General features: G+C 37.9%; 1 protein-coding gene across 2 annotated transcripts in view; it reads right to left on the bottom strand.

Annotated features, from left to right (window-relative positions):
- Window positions 1-22,940, bottom strand: part of BMP5 (bone morphogenetic protein 5) — a gene marked incomplete at both ends in the record, with an annotated part of 123,438 nt that overhangs the window by 42,563 nt on the left and 57,935 nt on the right. For both annotated transcript variants that reach the window (XM_080934271.1, XM_080934272.1), the window contains one exon: window positions 15,107-15,255. In XM_080934271.1, coding sequence (XP_080790397.1) covers window positions 15,107-15,255 — 149 coding nt within the window. The remainder of the gene's footprint in view (window positions 1-15,106; window positions 15,256-22,940) is intronic.

Raw genomic sequence — 22,940 nt, 5'->3', positions numbered from 1 at the left:
TAACACATTTATGGTAGGCCATGCTTTTAATGTCTTTTAAATAATATAAAAATATGACACAAACAGAAACTACTCAGAAATACAGAAATTTTGAGACTGAATTTTATGTTTCACTTTGTTAATGAATGCTTTCCTAGGATCCTATGAAGAAAGACAAGATCAAGCTGGTGAATGCTGTAAGGTTTCTCTGGAAATGTTAACAATCTCATTTTTTCAATTACAGAATGCCTATGTGGTCTCTTACATGTCTACATGAGAATGTGTGTATGCTAGAAATTTCTCCTCTACACACGCAAGAAAAGAAAAGAGCGGCTTTTCTCTCTTCCTTTGTCTCCACCAATGTCTCCATCTCTGATTTATACAAGAAAATATTCTGACTTGTGAGCATACTGTGGCCTCTTTAAGATGGCGGTTGTCTATACATTGCATTCTTTCTTGTACAGTACTTAGCATGTGTGTTGCCTGAAGTGTGTAAGCATGTGCTCCGGTTACAGTTGCCTTGTTATCTGATATGATCTTAGAAAGTTCCTAGTACTAATCTTCCTTGGTACAGCAATTTATATTGGAACTAAAGGTCAACTAAATGGAAACTGCGTCCGGCGACACAGTTCATTGCTTAACAGAACAATCCCATGGTCATTCGCTGCCTTTTTGCGGACTTTTTTTCCCTCGTATTTGGGCCCTAAAACCTGCTTGTTTCCCACACTAATTTCCAGAGTATAAAGAAAACATCTACTTTTGTCTACGCATTCTATTTCTTAAAGTATTTAAGGATAAACCTTCTTCATTTACTCTTACATAGTCATTCAAAACTCACGTTCTAATTATTTCCAACATTAACCCATATGCAGAGGGCATATTCATCTAGAACAAAGCATGGTCGTGTGTATTCCTTTCCCACCTGGAACAGCAAGCAGGAAGTGTGATTCATGTCAGTTCTGAGATTTAGAGACTCGCTGTTTATTTATTTGAGGCCAGCAGTCATTTTTGTTACCATAAATTTACCAAAGGAGGGAGGCTCCAAATGACTCTAATTGCTTTCTAAGATTCAGATAATGGGAAGGAATGCTATTAAATCTTAAAATGTTTTCTAAAATCCTTCAGTGGATATAATTCAACTTTTTGAACTTCGGTAACTTACAGTGAGATACCGCATTCAAAACAATGGGGCCAAAGGGACCATCACCCTTGGTCTATAATTTCTCCTGCTACGTTTTTGCACTGTCAAAAGATATTCAGATTAATAAGCAACAATGATCATCTGACCCTTGAAACAGATCAATAGTCATTTGACAACACAAAGTAATATATGGATGTGTTTACCTGAGGCTTCTATGACAGTCCCGTTTATGCTAAGGATAATATAATTATTTAAAAAATAGATTCAGAAAAGAAAACATATCACATTCAATTTTTCACTCATGCAAATTTGCTTACATTTTAGAATGTAAATTTGATAAGTTACACATTTGTTTACAGCACATAAAACCATTAGATGCAGTCATATTTATTTCTGATTATAAATAAGGTATGTACCAAAAGTCACCATGAAACTTCTGACAAGTCTAGTGTTAACAGAACATATTTAGAAGATATAGAACAACAAAGCATTGGGAAGTAATTTATTGCTGCATTAAAATATCTTGCATATATTAAGGAAGAATATAGTATTTTAAATCCCTCAAAGTAATAGAAAAGGGCAAATACTAGCCCTAATTTGCATCATTATAATTGTTATAAAATTACAGTGATTAAAAAATTAAAAATTATAAGTTAAGGACTAGAGAACAGGAAAAATAACATAGGAAATAAACGTTTTAAAATACTCCAACTTTATTGTCTGAAAAGCTAAAGATGCTTACTTTAAGTTTTCACAATAATCTTGGAGAAAAGAGGATGGACAAAAGCTTTTTTACTATTAAGATAACATGTTTAAAAAGCTTTGTGAGCCAACAAGCAAGATAAGCAGTAACATCTGAGAAGACAAGTGTGTGTCTACATTGTCTGTGTTATCAATGTTACCAGCATGACAGTTTCTCTAGGAACTGCTACCCCTTGTCGATTCACCTAAGTGAAAAAACACATTTGGATAATCTTTTCTACCACTGTAAGGAAAGAGCTTTCCCATGATAAAATTGTACCACTGAGAGTTGGCTCCACCCAAATGCAGAGCAAGGAACTTTTATTCCTGCCCTACTGTGTGCCAGCTGCTTCTGTTGAACGTGGCTACCCGCTTCTTTTATAGTGGTCACCGTGACATTACTTCATTACTGTTGTCAGAGTTAAGATTTCAATCTATGGAGAGCGGAGCCTGGCCTACCTGCCAGGCGGAACAGCGGCTCATAGAGGCTGAGCAACTGTGCCTGATCCAGAAAACAGAAACAGAACGTTGGAACTTCTGCTCACACCCGACGACTCTGAGGCATAAAACAGGGCTTGACCCATCTGACACCTCAACCAGTGGAGAACCAGGGACACAGACCAGATACAAGGGAAAGGTAAGAACATATCACTGACAACAAAATGGCAAGAGGAAAGAGAAAGAGTATATCCCAAGGGAACCAAGACAATCTAGCAACACCAGAGCCCAGCTCTCCCATAACAGCAAACAAGGAAATCCAAACACTCCAGAAAAAGAAGACACAGACCTGAAATCATGCCTCAAGACGCTGATAGAGTTAATTAAACAAGAAAGGGAGGAAAAGCAAAAAGATTCAGAAGCTTTTAAAGAAGAAACAAGAAAAACACTCAAAGAACTCAAAGAACTAGAGGAAAACAGAACCAAAGAAATAAAGGAATGGAAGAGGGAAATTAAAACAGAGATTGACACAATAAAGAAAGCACTAAAAGAGATAACCCTACAGTCAGAACACCAAAAAAAGAAAATCAGGAGTCACAGAAGCAAGCATTTCCAGTAGATTACAAGAGATCAAAGAGAGAATCACGGGGGCAGAAGACAACATTGCAAACATAGACAAAACAGCCAGAGAAGATGCAAAAAACAAAAAGCTCCTAACCCAAAATGTCCAGGAAATCCAAGACACAATGAGAAGACCGAACCTAAGGATAATAGGAATAGAAGAGGGAGAAGAGTATCAACTAAGGGGCACAGTAAATATCTTCAACAAAATCATAGAAGAAAACTTCCCTACCCTCAAGAATGAGATGACCACGAGCATAAAAGAAGCCTTCAGAACTCCAAATAGGTTGGACCAGAAAAGAAATACCTCCCGACACATAATAGTAAAAACATCAAGCGCCCAAAGTAAAGAAAGAATACTAAAAGCAGTAAGGGAAAAAGGTCAGGTAACATATAAAGGCAGACCAATCAGACTCACACCCAATTTCTCAACAGAGACTATGAAAGCTAGAAGAGCCTGGACAGACATTATGCACTCCTTAAGAGAGCACAAGTGCCAGCCCAAGCTGCTATACCCAGCAAAACTATCAATCACCATCGATGGAGAGACAAAGATATTTCAAGACAAATCTAAATTCACACAATATCTAACCACAAACCCAGCACTACAACGAATTATAGGTGGAAAACCCAATACAATGAGGGAAAATACAGCCTAGTAAGAACAAGAAAACTCCTAAACAAGAAAACTAAAAGAAGAAAAAAAACACAGACACAACTCAACCCAAGAAAGCAATAATGACAGGAAACAGAAACAACTATTCCTTGATATCTTTTAACATAAATGGTCTCAACTCCCCAATAAAGAGACATAGACTATCAGACTGGATACATAAACAAAATCCAGCCTTTTGCTGCATACAGGAAACTCATCTCAGAGACAAAGACAGACACTATCTCAGAGTAAAAGGGTAGGAAAAAAACTTCCAAGCAAACAGCTCCAAGAAGCAAGCTGGAGTGGCTATTCTAATATAGAATAAAGTAAATTTCCAACCAAAAGTTATCAAAAAAGATAAGGAAGGAAACTTTTTACTCATGACCAGGGAAATCTGTCAGAAGGAACTCTCAATCCTTAACATATATGCTCCAAATAAAAAAATCACCCACATTCATAAAAGAAACCCTACTAAAGCTCAAAAAATACATTTCACCCAACACAATAATAGTGGGAGACTTTAATACCCCACTCTCACCAATGGACAGATCAGGGAAACAGAAACTGAACAAGGACACTGCAAACCTAGCAGAGACTTTGAACCAACTAGAATTAATAGATATATACAGAACATACTATCCCAAAGTAAAAGAATACACCTTCTTCTCACCACCCCATGGCAACTTCTCGAAAATTGACCACATAATTGGACACAGAACGAGCCTCCATCGATATAAGAAGATTGAAATACTCCCATGCATCCTCTCAGATCACCATGGTCTACGGCTGGTCTTTAACAACAACAAAGACAACAAAAAGCCCACATACACATGGAAACTAAACAATGCTCTGTTAAAGGATAGCAGGGTCAAAGAAGAAATAAAAAAAGAAATTAAGGATTTTCTAGAATTCAACGAAAACGAAAACACAACATACCCAAACCTATAGGATGCAATGAAAGCAGTATTGAGAGGAAAACTCATAGCCCTAAGTGCTTCCAAAAAGAAACTGGAGAGAGCTCACATCAGCAACCTGACAGCACAGCTAAAAGCCCTAGAACAAAAGGAAGCAGATATACCCAAAAGGAGTAGACGGCAAGAAATAATCAAAATTAGGGCAGAAATAGACCAAATAGAAACAAAAAGAACCATTGAAAAAATCAACAAAACCAAGAGTTGGTTCTTTGAGAAAATCAACAAGATTGATAAACCCCTAGCCAGACTAACTAGAGGGCAAAGAGAGAGTATCCAAATTAACAAAATCAGAAAGGAAAGTGGGGACATAACAACTGAAACTGAGGAAATTCAAGAAATCATCAGATCCTACTACAAAAACTTATACTCCACAAAATTGGAAAATCTGAAGGAAATGGATGAATTCCTAGACAGATACAAGGTCCCAAAGTTAAACCAGGACCAAGTAAACCATCTAAATAACCCTATAACACCTAAAGAAATAGAAGAAGTCATCAAAAGCCTCCCAACCAAAAAAAGCCCAGGTCCAGACGGGATCAGTGCAGAATTTTATCAGACTTTTATTGAGTATATAACACCAATACTCGCCAAACTATTCCAAAAGATAGAATCAGATGGAATATTACCCAACTCATTTTTTGAGGCTACAATAACCCTCGTACCTAAACCACACAAAGACCCTACAAGGAAAGAGAACTTCAGAACAATCTCACTTATGAACATTGATGCAAAAATACTCAACAAAATCCTTGCAAACCAAATTCAAGAACACATCAAAATGATCATTCATCATGACCAAGTAGGCTTCATCCCTGGGATGCAGGGATGGTTTAACATAAGGAAATCCATCAACTTAATCCACCATATAAACAAACTCAAAGACCAAAATCACATGGTCATCTCACTAGACTCTGAGAAAGCATTCGACAAAATCCAACACCCCTTCATGTTAAAAGTCCTGGAAAGAACAGGAATCCAAGGCCCATACTTAAACATAATAAAAGCAATATACAGCAAACCAACAGCCAACATCAAACTTAACGGCGAGAAACTTGAAGCAATCCCACTAAAATCAGGGACTCAACAAGGCTTCCCACTCTCCCCCTACCTATTCAACATAGTACTGGAAGTCCTGGCTGGAGCAATTAGACAGCAAAAGGAGATCAAGGGGATACAAATCGGAAAGGAAGAGATAAAAACATCACTCTTTGCCGATGACATGATAGTGTACTAGAGTGACCCCAAAAATTCCACCAGAGAACTTTTACAGCTGTTAAACAAGTTCAGCAAAGTGGCTGGATACAAAATTAACTCAAACAAATCAGTAGCCTTCCTGTACTCAAAGGACAAACATGTGGAGAAGAAATTAGGGAAAACGTACCCTTCACAATCGTTACAAAAACTATGAAATACCTTGGTGTGACTCTAACTAAGCAGATGAAGGACCTGTATGACAAGAACTTCAAACCTCTAAAGAAAGAAATTGAGGAGGATCTCAAAAAATGGAAAGATCTCCCATGCTCATGGATTGGAAAAATCAACATCTTAAAAATGGCCATCCTACCAAAAGCAATCTACAGATTCAATGCAATCCCCATCAAAATTCCAACCCAGTTCTTCATGGAATTGGAAAGATCAATGTGCAATTTCATATGGAATAACAAAAGACCTAGAATAGCGAAATCCATCCTCAACAACAAAAAAACATCTGCGGGAATCACTATCCCTAACCTCAAGCTATATTACAAGGCAATTGTGCTGAAAACTGCATGGTACTGGTACAGAAATAGGCAAGTGGATCAATGGAATAGAATAGACGATCCAGAAATGAGCCCTCATGTATATGGTCACCTGATTTTTGACAAAGGAGCAGTAAACATTCAATGGAAAAAGGACAGCCTATTCAACAAATGGTGCTGGTCCAACTGGCACTCAGCATGCAAAAGAATGAAAATAGACCCATTCTTATCTCCTTGTACAAAGCTCAAGTGTAAGTGGATCAAAGATCTCCACATTAAACCAGATACACTGAAACTACTAGATGAGAAAGTAGGGAAAACCTTAGAACACATAGGTACAGGAGAAAATTTTCTGAACAAAACACCAATGGCTCAAGCTCTAAGGTCAAAGATTAACAAATGGGACAAAATGAGATTGCAAAGTTTCTGTAAGGCTAAGGACATCGTCAATAAAACAAAACGGCAACCAACAGAATGGGAAAAGATCTTTACCAACACCACATCAGATAGAGGCCTAATATCCAAGGTGTACAAGGAACTCAAAAAGCTAGACACCAGAGAATCAAATAACCCTATTAAAAAATGGGGTACAGAGCTAAACAAATCATTTTCAGTTGAGGAACACCGAGAAACATCTGAGGAAGTGCTCCACATCCTTAGCCATCAGGGAAATGCAAATCAAAACAACCCTAAGATTCCACCTCACACCAGTCAGATTGGCCAAGATCCAAAACTCAGATGACAGCAGATGCTGGCGAGGCTGCGGAGAAAGAGGAACACTTCTCCACTGTTGGTGGGGTTGCAAGCTAATACAACCACTCTGGAAATCTGTCTGGCGATACCTCAGAAAATTGGATATAGTACTACCTGAAGACCCAGCTATTCCACTTCTGGGCATATACCCCAGAGACACTTTAATACACAACAAAGATATATGCACCACAATGTTCATAGCGGCTCTTTTTATAATAGCCAGAAGCTGGAAGGAACCCAGATGTCCTTCAGAAGATGAATGGATACAAAAATTGTGGTACATATACACAATGGAATACTACTCAGCCACCAGAAACAATGACTTAACCAAATTTTTAAGAAAATGGCTGCATCTAGAGAATATCATCCTGAGTGAGATAACCCAGTCACAAAAGAACAGACATAATATGCAGTCACTGGTAGTGGGATGCTAACCCTAGAGGCTTGCACTCCCCCAGAAACAACTCACAGACTGTATGAAGTCCAAGAAATAAAGAAAACAAAAAATATACATATATTCACAAAACAAGAAGACTTTGACTATTTCCATGTTGCGTTTTGTTTTGCATGTACTTTACGCTTATTGCAACTAGTAGGTTTTCAATGCATACTGTCAAGCCCTTAAAAAAATCAAGTACTGACTAAAAAACATATTCACATGGTTTTATGTAAAATTTATTTTAATGTCTGAAAAAACAGTACTGACAAAAATGTATAATTTCAAGCAAAAAATGTTTAAAATCTGTACATTTATCTTTGTTTTGCAAAATAAAGTCGTTTAAAAAAAAAAAAAAAGAATCTCCTGAGGAATACTTCTTTAGAGGCATCAAGAGTTCCAGGGTATTAGCTGAGGCTTAGAACTAGAAGAGGCCACTGTTAAACATGCAGTCTCACAGTAAAAAGTCCTGGAAGTGAAGAGGTCAGGAAAACTTGAGGATTGATGCTCTCTGGCAGGGTCCCTGAAGAGATCTCCTGAAAGGCTATTGGTAAGGTGCAGTTCAGTTGCAGCAAACACCCCCAGCATATTGGAGATGCCAGTACCGTGGGATGACCTCCAAGACAGCAACAGCCATGGAGTGAGGCCACCTAAGCCTCTCAGATGAGCCATATGCACTACAAAATGCAAAGCTGGAGAAATGGAGCCCTTTGGGGCTCAGAGGATTGGGGGTGAGTCCGGACCTCAAGACTGAAGCTTTTACACTGTTAAAGTGTGGTTTTGCTTTTATTTGATTGTGACTGTATCTTTCCTCTTGAAATAAGAAAGTCTTCAGCTTGTTATTTCTTATTTGAAGGAGCCCACGGTTAAAAACTTGGAGCCTTTAAAAGAGACTGCAATTTTCAGGGGATTTTTGGCATTTTAAAGAGACTTTGTATACTTCAAGGGAATGGCCTTTTAAAGGGCTTACAATTTTAAATACTGTGTGACTTTTAAAAATTAAGATAATGATTTATATACAAATATTAATATTAACAACCTTAAGGACCGGCAAGAAAAGAAAGGTTGTAGTTGAATAGTTGTGTGTGTGTGTTTGTATAAAGTTGACAAGAAGTCAGTTATGCTAGCCAGGATTTTGGCAAGTTAACACAACCTGGAGTCATTTGGAGAAAAAAGGAACCTCAATTGAGGAAAATCCCCCAGCACACTGGCATGAAGGCAAAGTCTGTTGGGCATTTTCTTGACTAATGATTGATGTGGGAGGCCCAGTCCATTATGAGTGGTATCACCCCCTGGGCAGGTGGCCCTGGACTGCATAAGAAAGCAGGCTAAACAGGCTAGCCATGAAGAGGAAGCCAGTAAGCAGTACTCCCCTTGACCTCTGCATCAGCTTATGTGTCTATGCTCCTGCCCTGTTTGAGTTCCTGTCCTGACCTCTTTCAATGACAGACTACGATGTTGAACAGCAAACTGAAGCAAGCAAACTTTTCTCCCCAAGTTGTTTTTGTCACATATCTATTACGACAATAGAAACCTAAACTACATCATTTATTTTCCTAATTTCTTCTCATACTCCCTATATATCTAGAGTACTTAACCTGTTCTGTTTTCATCTTCTATAAACTAATTGTCAAAAGTTTAAATTCTAATTCATCTCTAAGCTATAACTAAATTTCTGTCTTTGACATGAATCTATTACAATAGAATTTAATTTTGATTTATACTCCAGTGGTCCTTTTTTGATAGGGATACAAAATTTAGTGGTGTTTGTATATCTCCTACTGTAAGCCCAAAGTTTTACTTTAACATAATGGATAATGACTTTCTTCATAAGCCAATGGACTTTATAGGCTTGTTTTAAAAAGCACTTTGTATTATTTTGGGACATTAAACAGTATACTAACTAAGAAACATTCAGATGATTTGAATACAAATGAATCAGAAACATATGGGTTGGATTTTCCTTGACACACAAACAGGTTTTAAAAAAGAGAAGTCATTGGCAAAATTTAACCTGAGTATTGCCAAATATAAAATGCCTAAAAGAAGGCTTTTAAACCAACATTCTAATGAACCCTGAAATACTTTTGTTTTTCCATCCTTAAATTATTCTATAAATTTGTGTTTTTAAAAATGGAATTAATTTACTTGGAAGATTTAAACACATAAAGTACCAAACAATGGAAAATTACCATGTTGGGATGTTGGAGGGAGATGTAAGTCTTGGAAGTGAGGTTAAATTACTATCTAATAAACTGCGGACATATGTGTGTAAAAATTTACATGTAGGTATTACAAATGTTCATGAATACCTACTAAGTCAGAGAATTTCATCTTTACAATTTAGAAGATTAAATATCTTATGTAACAAAAGATCTAAGCCTATTCACTGTTTTTTTTTTTTTTTTTTTTTTTTTTGTAAACTGTCTGTTTTTATTATAGAGACTAGTAGCCATGATGAAAGAATGCTGGACCTTTGAAAATTATTTTGCACACTGCATAAAATAACTTATCTGAAGTCTCATGATTTTGCAAGGAAAAAAAGGAGATATGTTTGAAATGTTTGTGTTGCTTTGTAAAGACAAATAAATGGAGCTTAGAAAACCATGCATAAAGCAGGAAAAAATGTCAGCAAAATATCCTTAAAGTCTCATGACAGATTCATTGTGGTTCACTTGTCAAGTTTCTAAAAAGATGACGTCACAAGCTGACATATTTTCCACAGGTTCTCTGAGTCACAATGCTGCTTTTCTTTCAATAGCCTTTTGATTTCCAGGATATATTTAGACCTGTTTTCCATTTTTCTTTACTGGGAAGGATAAATAAAATTTAACAATATATTTCTCTGACTTTCTCCTCATTTTGTGATTGAAGCTATTTAACCACTGGACTGTGGTTTACTCTTGTTGACATGTGGGATACAAAGGCCTTATTTGGTTTTCAAGATAGTCTTTTAAGTATAGCTTTATTACATTTCATTCACTTACTCTTGGGTGCATATGTATACGTTTGGGGGGGCTGTGCATACCATCACACATTCATGGGGGTTAGAAGATAGCTAGCAAGAATCAATTCATTCCTTCGACCGCGTGGGGCCTTGGGGACTGAAGTCGGGCCATCGGCTCTGGCATACCCAGAGTCACTTCCCTAACCCTCAAGACAGTTTCTGTATCGTATTGTTTTGTTTAAATACGTCTGTCCTGCACTGTGCCAAGCATGGTAGATACGATTGTAAATGAGAGATACACAATTCACAATTCCTGATACCATGACACTGACTTCTTCCAGGAATAAATTACCCCTCTAGTTTGTGTGGCTACTCTTCACAGCCCCAAAATTCTCCATCTCTCTTCACCTCTGTTTCTTAAGACCCTACCCCAAAGCCAGGGGTGTAGATGTCAGCCAGTGGTAGAGTGATTGTCTAGCATGTAGGAAAGCCTGAAGTCTAATCCAACACCACATACACATGGGGTAGTGACATATTTCTGTAATCCCAACATACCTGAAGTGGAGGCAAGAGGAACACCCCATTGAGGACCTAATATATTTGAGGTCAATGGGATATAAAGTCCAGACCCCAATAAAACAGGATTTTACTTAAAAAGTACATTCACAATCCAGTGTTGCAAATCAAAAGTGGTCTGCTGCCTCTTTTTTAAGTAATTTCCTGTTTCTCAGTTTTCTTTATAGGAGAAAATGAAAAAAAAAAAAAAAAAAAACTTACTTGAGAACCTTGAGAACACACACCTTCATTGGGAATGAGCAAAAACTGTGAAGAGCTGAAAGGCTTGCTTATTTCTGCTTATAAGAAAATAATGTCACCTGTACATTTGCTATAAGACTGCAATGATTAAAACTAAGGTACCCATAGGGTCCTCAGTTTCCCAAGATCATGAAAGCCTCATTTCTGGTTAAGAACAAATCTGGTCCCAACTATGAGGGACCATAGAACAGAAGCTACCAGAGAGTTAGTCCCTGCTAAGTCTTTGTGAATACTAGTCAGACACAAGGCAAGAAGTTACTAGAACTGACAAGAAGTCGTGTTGGACATGGAAACGTTTTTCCTGCCATCTCAGCACTGGGAAAGTTGAAGCAGAATCTTATGTTTCCAGGCAACTTCAACTTCATTGAGAGACCCTGTATCAAACTAACAAGATGGTTCAGCCAAGGACTTGTGCACACATGCTTCTGATGCGGGAAAAGTCTAACTAACTAGTTAGTAGTTAGACACTACTAACTAGAACTATGTTCTAATGTTGATATCTACTTATATTCTGTTCATGCTTCAGACGGAGGCACATGTCTTTCAAGACTTGTTTATTTTCGGTTTTGTGTGTATTGTTGGTTTGCTTGCATGCAGGTTCATGTACCACATGAATGGAATACACAGAAGAGGACATCAGATCCCCCAAAACTAGAGTTATAGACTATCATGTGGGTTGTGGCAAACAAACTGCTGAGCCATCTCTCCAGGCACCAGGCGCAGGCATAGTTCACTTCAGAGTTAGGAAACATGTCTAATCTGATTGGGGGAGGGGGGAACTAATGTAAGATCTACATCTAAAGAGACCATTGTGTCCCTCTTTGGCTGCCATACTGTTAAAAGAATAGATAGGAAGAAATGAGAATTAAAACAAACAAACAAAAAACAAAAACAAAAATCTCCAACTGAAAGAAGAAGGGGCTGGAGCCAGAGCAGGAATGTGTCAGAGGATCTTGAAGTAGAGAATAACTTCAGAAAAGAAACTTAGCTCTGAGACAGCCCTGGGCAGGTGACCACACACCTAGTGGTCCTGCTTCACCAAGTGTTATGTCTTGTTCCCAAATGAAACCTGATTCTTATGCCAAGACCCCAAAGATAGGCTGAAGTGGGCAGGAGTCACTGGATATCTTTGTCCCTCTTCCCACTGTGGTCACATTGAATAAATCTTCCCTTTCTGGCTTTCGTTATTATAAAAATCAAGTGTTTTCAAACAGACTTGAGCACAAAAGGAAAGCTAGCCTGGCACATTTGACTATTTTAATATCTTCAAATTTACTACTATAGAAATCTTGAAAAGCACAGAAGGTAGGATCCAACCCGAAACTTAAATTCAAAAAATTTGAAGTATTTGAAAAGAGGATAATGCTAGCTTATTTTAGGCTTAAATGATAAACACTTTAATAGTCTTAAGGTATAATTACTCATAAAATATAAGAAAAATAAATCAGGGAAAATTAGAAACTCAATATATAAAGGCAAGAACCAATCCCTGACACTGTTAATGATGCTGCGTTTTGCTTGCAGACAGGAGGCTAACATAACTGTCCTTCAAGAGCTTTCCAGCAACCAATACAACTGACCTGAACCCAAGAGGCCTTCCAGAGACTGAACCACTTATAATGACAGATATGACAAGATCCGCTGCCACTGGGGAGGCAACGTTCTGGGTCCTAAGTCTGTGGCTCACATGGCCAAGCTGGAAAAGGCAAAGGCTAAAGAACTCGCCACTAAACTGGGTTAAATGTACACTAAGTTTTCTGTACATAAATATAATTACAAAATTAAATAAATAAATAATTAAGTAAATGAAAAAATCGAGTTCTTGGAGAAAAAAATCAACAGTAAAACGAAATTAAATTGTATAAATAGTGAAAGAAATAGAAAGGCAGTGGTAGGGGAACATGGTAGAGGGAGAGTAAACCTTCAAAAACTGAGTGTGCAGTAAGAGGAGGGAGGGGAAGAAGTTAAAGGAAGCAAACAAGCTGATCATGTTTCACAGATGCCTGATTTGTTTAGTTAGACATTTCAGGCGTGTCCCCTGGGAGAACAGTGGGACAAGTACACACCACTAATTTAATTTCTTCTCCTTTGGGGCCACATACCAAGTAAGAAACAATGACTCCACCCCCACCAAGCTGATCTCCCGGTCACATTTCTGGTCATAAGTGGACAGTAGTCTAAGATTGTAAGAATTATTGGAAACTCATTTAAACACATCTTTCCGCAGTTTGCATTTATGATGCATAAACCTGATGGTTTTCAACAATAATTTCAAGCCCAGAAGTAGAAAACATCCTACAATGCAACCTAATTGAATCACTCACAGAATTTTTAAATTTAGTATCACAAATGAAAAATCTGTGGAAAAGTTTGTACTTGGGGCAGAAGAGTCCAAGACTTCACCTAACAACCCTTCCAATAAGAACCTTTTTTTAAGATAAGGATTTGGTGGCACATGAAACATTTGCTTGATGAACCTTGTGACATATTTAATTTGTGACTGTCAACCTCATTCCATAGATAGAATCCTTGGAGTCATAACATTGTTTATGGTGTCACAGACAGCTATGAAGCAGGTTACAGGAGAAACGGGATCATCAGGAAATTTTAGCGCATGCAGCTGTTACTTCTGTGGAAAGACCCCAGACAGACAGACACTAATTGGGTTTAAGTGTGCAGTCTACTACAACAAACAAATCTAAGTGAGTCACATTCTAAATGCAATGTCCTGTGCCTGGTTCTGGCAGAAATGAAGGGCAGTGATGCTTTAATAAGGCTGTCATTTGCTCAATAAGCACTTTGAACCCCATGCTTTCTGAACCTACCTATAACATTAGAAAGAGGTAGGTCATGAGATAGTAGATAACCACATAGGGTATTCTAAAACGTTTAATAATTACAAGACATACTAACATACTATTGATTAAGTGACCTTTCTGTCATGACAAATACAATTTCGAGTAGCTGAAAAGTGCAGGTTTAAGTCATAGTGTTTGGACTCTAGGTGACCAAGAGCTGACAAGGGTCTGAGAAGATGAGTTAGGCTCCCCTGCCCTTACTTGCTTAAGCCAGTGTTGTTTCTGTAGAGTCTAAAGAGGCTTTTCAGTTTGTTTGAAAACTCCATCCCCACAATGTCTCCCACCAACTGTGTCTTACTTGTCTTTTGAAGTACAGCTCAGTCCCGCTCACTACATTCTTCCCCCACACCGTAGCAGGCTCATCACCTTGGGTCTCACCCACGGTAAACGTCGGGAAGCCACTTCTGCCTTTGCTCACTGCCATCGAAGTACACAGCACATAGTAGGTCCTCAGTGAAGACGCGTGCAGATAAAGTAGAATTCTGCCTGAGGTTCCGAAGGTGACCCCTTCGCTGGGTCATACTAGAACAATGATCTTTGACCAAATATCACAGCACGTTAACAAGCCCCTGACATTACACTGTGTGACTTTTCTCGTGACCCTTCCTCCATCAGTACCCTCTCTCCTTCCTTGTATTCGTTATTGCCAGTTCTTCTGTTTCCCGACTGCATCCAATGGACTTTTTCCTTTTAGACATATGTCCAGACATAAAAAACTACAACCCTAGGTGCACACTACTTTTCCTGTTGTTATATTGCAGAAATGTTACTAATTTCCATATACGACTTTTAACACCAGGCTGAAAAATCTCCTGAGAGCAAAAATAGCACCTATGCTTCCCACCCATGCCCAAAGCCAGACAATGTATAGAAGATGAATACAACTCTGTGTGTTCGTTTATCCTGAGGAATGTGTTGCCTTGTACAGAGGTAATAAAGCTATTAAATAACACAACAGGCCATGGGTCTAAGCAAAGCCCCATTAGAAACATTCAGGTCGGGACTTACCATCCCCCGTCTCTGCACAGAGCTGTAAGCCCAAATTGTTCTGTGGATTAATCACCCAGTGATTGCTGGTCACAGTGATATCAAAGACAAGCCAACCCACATCTAAAGCTTGTGTCTTCCTTGTATCTAGCAGAAAAAGGTCTGCATCCCTAAGGAGAAAGGAATGAAAAATAAATTAAAGGTTTGAACAAAGGTCATAATTTCTCATACGAAAGTGAAAATATTTTAAAGGCACTTTAAAAGTAACAGGAGTTTAATTAAAGAACAGGAAGCCGGTGACTCCAATGACAAGCAGTAAAACATCCATTGCTCCCAACCCAAACCCGTGACTTATTAAGACTATCTGAAAGTCATTTCTATCTTTCTGTTTCTCATTGTCATTCCATGCTAACTTAATGGTCTTAATTTGGTCCCTGGTCATCAGGGATCACTCCAACAAACATCTGTAAGTATGTATCCCTTAACAAAGGAAGAAAAAAAGGAAAAGAACTCAAATGAATCAAGACAGAAATAAAAGTAGCTGCTCCAATTTGGAAGAAGGCGGGCTCTCAGAGGAGCACAGGCAGGGGAGGTATCAGCATCTGTTTTCCGATAATTGATTTGTACTTTATATTTTCCATATAATAGTTTTGAGGGTAGTGAAGTCAAGAAGGAGTCATTAAGTGTACCACTCCATGAAGAGGCAAATCTCGTGAGTGAAGAGACACAGCCCACAGTGACACACGTGTCCTCCTCCTGTGAGTCTATGTTCCCTTGGAACAGTCATGGCAGTGAACGGGAATGCCTAGGCACTAGAACAATCTCAACAATGTCATGATCATTAGCATTTGTGAGTATATGTCAACTCTTAGTTGTGCTATTAGGTTTATGAACATACGTTTGTTAAACTGGGGAACATTTAAACTCTTCTACTGCTGCGAGTTAAATGTTGCTTGGTCCTGGAACTTTATCTCTAAGGTGTCACTTTACATTAATGAAAGGGGGGCTCAAATTAATCACTGTAAAGCACTAAAAGTCTGCCAACATAAAGAACACACAAGTATCATTTTTAAATGAGCTTTTCTACTGTTTTGAATCCTTTTATTAAAGAGCATGTTGCAGAGGAAGAAAAGAAAAGCTATGCTGAACTGAACTCCATGATGTCTCTTCAAAGAAGTCTCGAAAATGCACGAATTTTCAATTTATATACACAGAGATTAGTTTAGAAAAATTAAAAATTACTTCATTTCTAACAAAGTGGAAGTGAAACTCCAAATCAATAGTTTAGGCACTTCATAGTCATTTCGTCGATTTTACTTGGTGTATACTACTCACTGAGTAGCCAGAGAGAGGAAAATAAGTGAATAGAGCAATCATATCATCTAGGCACCAAATATTGCAGTATAAGTATTCAAATTGCTTAGCAGGGAAAAGCTGCAGACACTCTGAAGTCTGATGCAGGCTTATGGTGAGCAGGAAGTATAAGACAGCAAGAGTGGCATAGAACCCATTTCATTTGTTCACACTAGACATCACCAATCAATTCCTTTCCCCGCTATAAAATACATAGAATAAGTAAAATATTAAAAAGAACAGGATTCCTCTTAGTTTTAAGGTCTTTGATCGTCATCTCTTAGGTTGTGACCTTTATAACTAGCCACTCTACTTACTTCTTAAACACAAGTCACTGCGTCTTGGAAAGACTCAAAAGCTACACAGCTTTCAAGATTGTTCCTTCTGGAAATATAATATAGTGTGTCCCAATCACTGAAGCACTTGAAAAGAGGTAGCTTTGCATGTATGGTGTGTGCCTGTGCAAATGTTTATATACATATGTACAAGTAAGTGTATGTGCATTGCATTTGGAGACCAAAACTTGAAAGCACGTACTTTCCTCACTCACTCTTTATGCTGCTTTTGAGATGTGCTATCTCCTGAGCCTAGAGATCACTTATTCTAGGGAGCTGGCCAGGGTGATCCAGGGATGCTCCTGTTTCTGCTCCTCAGCCCTGAGAATGCTGCTGTGCAACACCTCGCCTGGCTTTTTATTTTTTGACATTGGGTTTGAGGGTCCAAACTCAAGTTTTCAAAGGGGTATTTTGATAGGTTACATTAACAAAGTTCTGTAGGTAACCATTTAGGAGATATTTTCTATTATTTTAAAACTGTATTGCATCACCTTTCCATTAAAAAAATCGTCTAAGGTCAAGTCACAAATCTTTCTAATGTGTTCTAATGTATGTAAGCTCTAAATGTCTGCATTGCAAAGCACCAGACAAATTTTAAAAAGGATGGTTTCAAAAACCATGCATTCTAGTTCACCTCTGAAGAGTTTAGACAGTTAACTGACTTCATAGGTATCAGCATATTTTTCTATTCTAGAACAAAACTGTTTTACTCTGATAATTTCTTTTGTTTCTCTTTTCCTTTTTATATAAAAACTTCCACATTACCTTCAGACATTTACTTTACTGTAATAAAGTCTATTTTCAACTAATACAATGGCACCATTCTGTGACTTACATTCACAATTGTAATTTAAAATAAACTCTCTCTAAGTCTACACAAAATGAGGGGTGAGTTTCTGTGGATTATAAAATTTCTCTACAAAAAAACTTTTATCGCTAAGAATAGTTTTTAAAAGCCTTATCATTTTCCATAAAGAGTATACAATAGACCTGTTACATTTGACTTTTTTCCTGGGGATCGAACTTAGGACCTCAAGCATGCTAGTCAAGAGCTCAAGCACTGTGCCAGTACTTTGAAAGAGGATTCTTATTTTAAGGTATTCCACATTTTTACTAGTTAGCTGTAGCAACTTCAAGGAATCCATACACTCAGTGAATTAAAGACTTCCCGTGTGAAACAGAGAGTTCACTAATATATTAGTACTGAGGAAAGCAGGAAGAAAGAAAGCGTATCTATAAGATCCATACAGTGAGGCTATCAGGAAACATTAATAGATTTTAGATTGACTGAGAAGTGACTGAAAAAGTGACAGAACTGAAGACGAAAAATGGCATATAATTGTGGGGGGCGGTCTATAGAGCAACAGAAACAAGTAGGAGAGGTTCTCCATTAAATGATTAAATATTGTTGCTTATATGATGCATTTAAATACTTATGCATAAGACAAAGTGTCTACTATGTTAACACAAGATAGAGCTGGATACATGATATTGAATATCTTTTAGAACCAGTGTGTACTGTTATCTCTTCATGGGACTACACTCGTAATTCAAATACAAAACTTCTTTATGAATCAACTCCCTTGACAAGAGATGGGGAATAAGCTAATATGTTTACTTTTGATCGTCAACACTTACAGTAATTATGGTAACATCTGTGCTGCTTTCATTAGTGCATTCTTTTGTCCTTGCAATAGACAGCATCTCCATTTGCATTTTGCTGCATTGTTCTATGAAGGGTGCTGGATGACATACTTGTGGATAATATATTTTCTTGCTTTCTTCTCAATGCGATTAACGCACATTTCACTTAATATTTTCAACCTAAAGTAGGGGTGTAAGATTTTTGGACCCCCTGTGTCTTGGACAGAGTTTTCATTGCAGTGATATAGCACTGTGATCAAAAGAAACTTTCAGAATAAAGATTTCATATTATAGCAAAACAACTCTACCAGCTAGAGGATAAATATTCAAACACACGACACTACGGGACATTTTAGATTAACACGGAGTGTGGCCAAGAAGAGCTTGGAGAAACTGCTAGGACATCCCCTGTTCTGTTTCATCTCTACAAGGCACAGTCACATCTCCACACGGCCCAGCCTTTCTTGAAATGAGATTCTGTCATCTTCTTTCATGACTATTTTTCTTTGAATAACATAACAATTCTAGAAAAATAATAATTTGCTTACATGACATGTGTATCACAGTTTAAGACAGAAGAAAATTACTGGGTCAGAAGATAATCAATTATCAATACAAAAAGTCCTCATCTGTCTCATCACATAAATATTGCCACCACACTCCCAAGGAATTAGTCTAGCACTGAGCTTGTTTACTAAACATGTCACAATAATGAATTATAGTTTCCGAACTTTCTATTAAAGTTAGAAGTTTGCCCAGTCCCCAGTGAATACATCTATAAGACACTCTAGCACTTAAGACGCAAGAAGCACAGCAGAAGAGAGGATCCACAGATCAAGGAGGACCATGGAGTTTGTGTGAGATGCTGTAATGCCAGAAGCTACTTCCATAAAGTCTCACCGATTTGACTGCCTAAACAAGGATGCCACAAATGGATGTGCCAACGAGGATGGGGGAAACCCCAGTAACCTCAACCCTACACAAAGAACAAGCAACTAGTTAAGCAAAGAGTGGGAGAAGTCATTTTTCACGGGAAAAATATCACAGTTGGTTACCCAATACCAAATAGTCAGTCTGAAAGCATACACACTGAGTAGGTTGTATATAGGTATATATATAAATATATATATGGTAGGTTGTATTTAGGAATATATCATATGCAATTATATGTATTATATATATATTTATGTATAAATTTTGTGTTCTTATATATTTATATTTTGTTACAATATTATATATAATATATATTAAATACAATTTATATGTGTGCTATATGTACATATATGCATATAACTATAATGAAAATGCCATGAGCTTGAAACACAGCAGGAGGAGAATATGGGAGGGCTTGAAGGGAGAAAAGGGAAGAGAAAATAATATTTATTATATTATAATCTCAAAATTTAAATAAACCCATGGGGGAAAGTTAAAGTTTAGATTGTGTATGTTTTTAGATGACCCTTGCTATTTCATACAAAACAAACATGGGTTTCTAAAATTCTGAAAATCATGAGTAACAGTATTCCAGAATATCTGATTCTGTGCCATATTTTAAATATTGGGACAAGATGAGCACTTGGGGTCAGATCATTCTTTGTTGGTTAAAGAAGATACACTGGATCAACAGTATCAACCAACCAGACACCCCAGAGCTCCCAGAGACTAAACCATCCACCAAAGAGTACACATGGAGGGACCCATGGCTCCAGCCGCATATGTAGCAGAGGATGGCCTAATTGGGCATCAAATGGAGGAGGAGAGGTCCTTGGTCCTGTGAAGGCCTGATGCCCCAGTGTAGAGGAATGCCAGGGATGAGGAGGTGGAAGGGAGTGGGTAGGGGAGCACTCTCAAAAAGACAGAGGGAGGGATAGAATAAGAGAATTCCAGAGGGGAAACCAGGAAAGGGGATAACATTTGAAATGTCAGTCAAAAAAAAAAAAAAAAAAAAAAAAAAAGGTTTAGCATGACCCACTATACAAACTCAGCATAACCACACATTCAATGCCTGCAGTATACACACAGATCCCACACCATCCTCATCGATGTGACAACCAAAAGTACAATCTGACATTACTAAAAGTTCCCTAGGGAGCCATGTGACCCCAGTTGCGAGCCGCTGGTAGAATAAAGCTTGATCCCTGTGTAGCAGGAAATGGAAGCTGTGCCTGACTGCTGGACTGCGCTAGCAGAATCAACTCAGTCTCCTTCGAGAGTCCTCTGCTCCGCTACAATCATGAGGCCAGGAACTGTTCCAGTGCAGAAACGGTCACCATGCGTTTATTTGGAAGGATGTCCACAGAAGAATCCCAAGTCTTAAAGAAGCAAAGGCGGGGAGTGAATGGTGTGAATTGGAAGCTGTGAGCTGAAATGATGACAGCCAAGCTAAACACACCAAGGCGTGAAGGCGGCTAGTGACATCGGGCAGTCTAGCCTAGAATGTTTGTGCAGTGGAGTACAGAAATGTATGCCCAATAGAACATGACACTCCGAAAAGGTTCTTGTGCGTGCGTGCGTGCGTGCGTGCGTGTGTGTGTGTGTGTGTGTGTGTGTGTGTGTGTGTAATTTTTAATTCAAATGTAGCACTTCAGAACAGCACCAGACACCTGTGTCTGCTAAGTACATCATCACGACCTAAGTCGCTGTTGACCATTTTGTTTGTATAATATGATTTTATTAATAACTTATTTAGGCCTTTTAACATTTGAATGTATAGTAGTTTAAAGTTAAAATTTATCCCTTCATCTGCCTAGTGAAAGTTCCTACACACCCCGCACGGTAAGCCCGGGAGCCCTCCGCTGGAGCCCCTCCCCCACCCACATGAAGAACTCATTTCCCTTCATTCACACTTCCGCAACACTTAGCGGATGCTTACGTCATAGTTCTTAGCACATTGTATTATCGTTATTAAAGTCTGTGTGAGGCGAGCTGTCTCCATCCCATGTCCCCGGGGCTATGAGCTTTTGAGATCTTATTTACTCCGCCTTAGGACCTCTGTGCTTGCTCAACAAAAGCGTGCGTGTGGCGCTCAGCTGCATGATCTGGAAAATTTAATAGGGTGGAAACCTCATTTCTCAATAATGTCAATATATGAGGTGTGACTGAAGAGCGGTACGTTCTATATGAGATTTGGAGTTGTTGGTTTTATATAAAACGATTAAAATAAATGAAATGATAGAAAAATGTGTTACCTCTTTAGCAGGAAAAATAAAGACTTGGATGCCCATCAGAACACTTCTCTAAATTGCACACATTTAAATGTGCACAAGCATAAATCAGAAATGTAAGAGACGGTAGGAATAAAATTTATGATGTAAAGAGCTATAGGGTATAGAGATGTGGGGAGGTAGGTGACATTGTGGCTCTAACCACTTCAGTGTGACTACTTAACACTGATAGGTCCACAGGCTAGCTGGCTAACAGATCAGCTGAGTCTCGAACATAAAAAATTTCCAAACATCAGTCTGAGTGATAGCAAAGTTTCCCCAAGCACACACATGAAGACCTTAGGTACAGAGAGCTCCCATATGAGATAATGCATATGTGCTATTAAATGCTCAGAACCAAAAAGTCCAATCTGTAAGAGTCTCAACTGCTTCTGCGTTTTCCTGTGAATACTACATTAAAAGTTCACAGTTCTAAGATGGAGAGATGGCTCAGCAGTTAAGAGCACTGACTGTTCTTCCAGGGGTTCTGAGTTCAATTCCCAACAATCATATGGTGACTCACAACCATCTGTAATGGGATCTGAAACTCCATTCTGGTGTGTCTGAAGACAGCCACAGTGTACTAATACAGATAAAATAAATGAATCTTTTTTAAAAATTACAGTTCTCTTAATAAAAGCTTTGAGGGTGACATACATTTTGAAAATATAAGAAATAACTATTTCTTTTCCTACCTCTATCTTAGCTATCTAAGAAACAGTATGTATATATATGCAGATGTGTGTATGTATGTAAATATATATATATGAGAAGCTACATACAGAAAATTATTTTGAAGATTTACTTAAGTTTTAAAATTACTCTTTTTGTATTGCAATTCTTTCTTTTAACTGTGATCATATACCCTGGAAATTTTTTTTTACCTTAGTTCTTGTCTCATAAAACCAAGGTCAAATTAGCACAAAAAAAATTCAATGAAATAAATAAAGAGAAAAGATTAGTTCTTAACTTTCACTGGGGAAAATCTTTCCATAGCTTAAGAAATACAAGAAAAACTTACTTTAAATCCTAATGTTTTGACATTCATTCTTACTGAGGAGCAGTTGGGAATCGTATGTAGCATGTGTACAGTATGAAGTTATTTCCTTCTGTCCCTTTCTCTTTCTATGACCATCTCTTTTTCTCTTTCTCTTCGTGTTTCTCTTCATATGTACGTGCAAAATCATCATAAACACAAAGAATAATGGGCTTGTATTGGTCGACTTTTCATTACTACAATGAAACACTTAAAACAATAGATATATAAATGAAAAGGGTATTTGGATTTGTGGCTTTTATCAATTCCAGTCTAGTATGGAG

This window comes from Micromys minutus, assembly GCF_963924665.1.
Source record: "Micromys minutus genome assembly, chromosome: 21".
In the NCBI taxonomy this organism is placed as follows: domain Eukaryota; kingdom Metazoa; phylum Chordata; class Mammalia; order Rodentia; family Muridae; genus Micromys; species Micromys minutus.
This window is presented reverse-complemented; position numbering and strand designations above follow the sequence as displayed.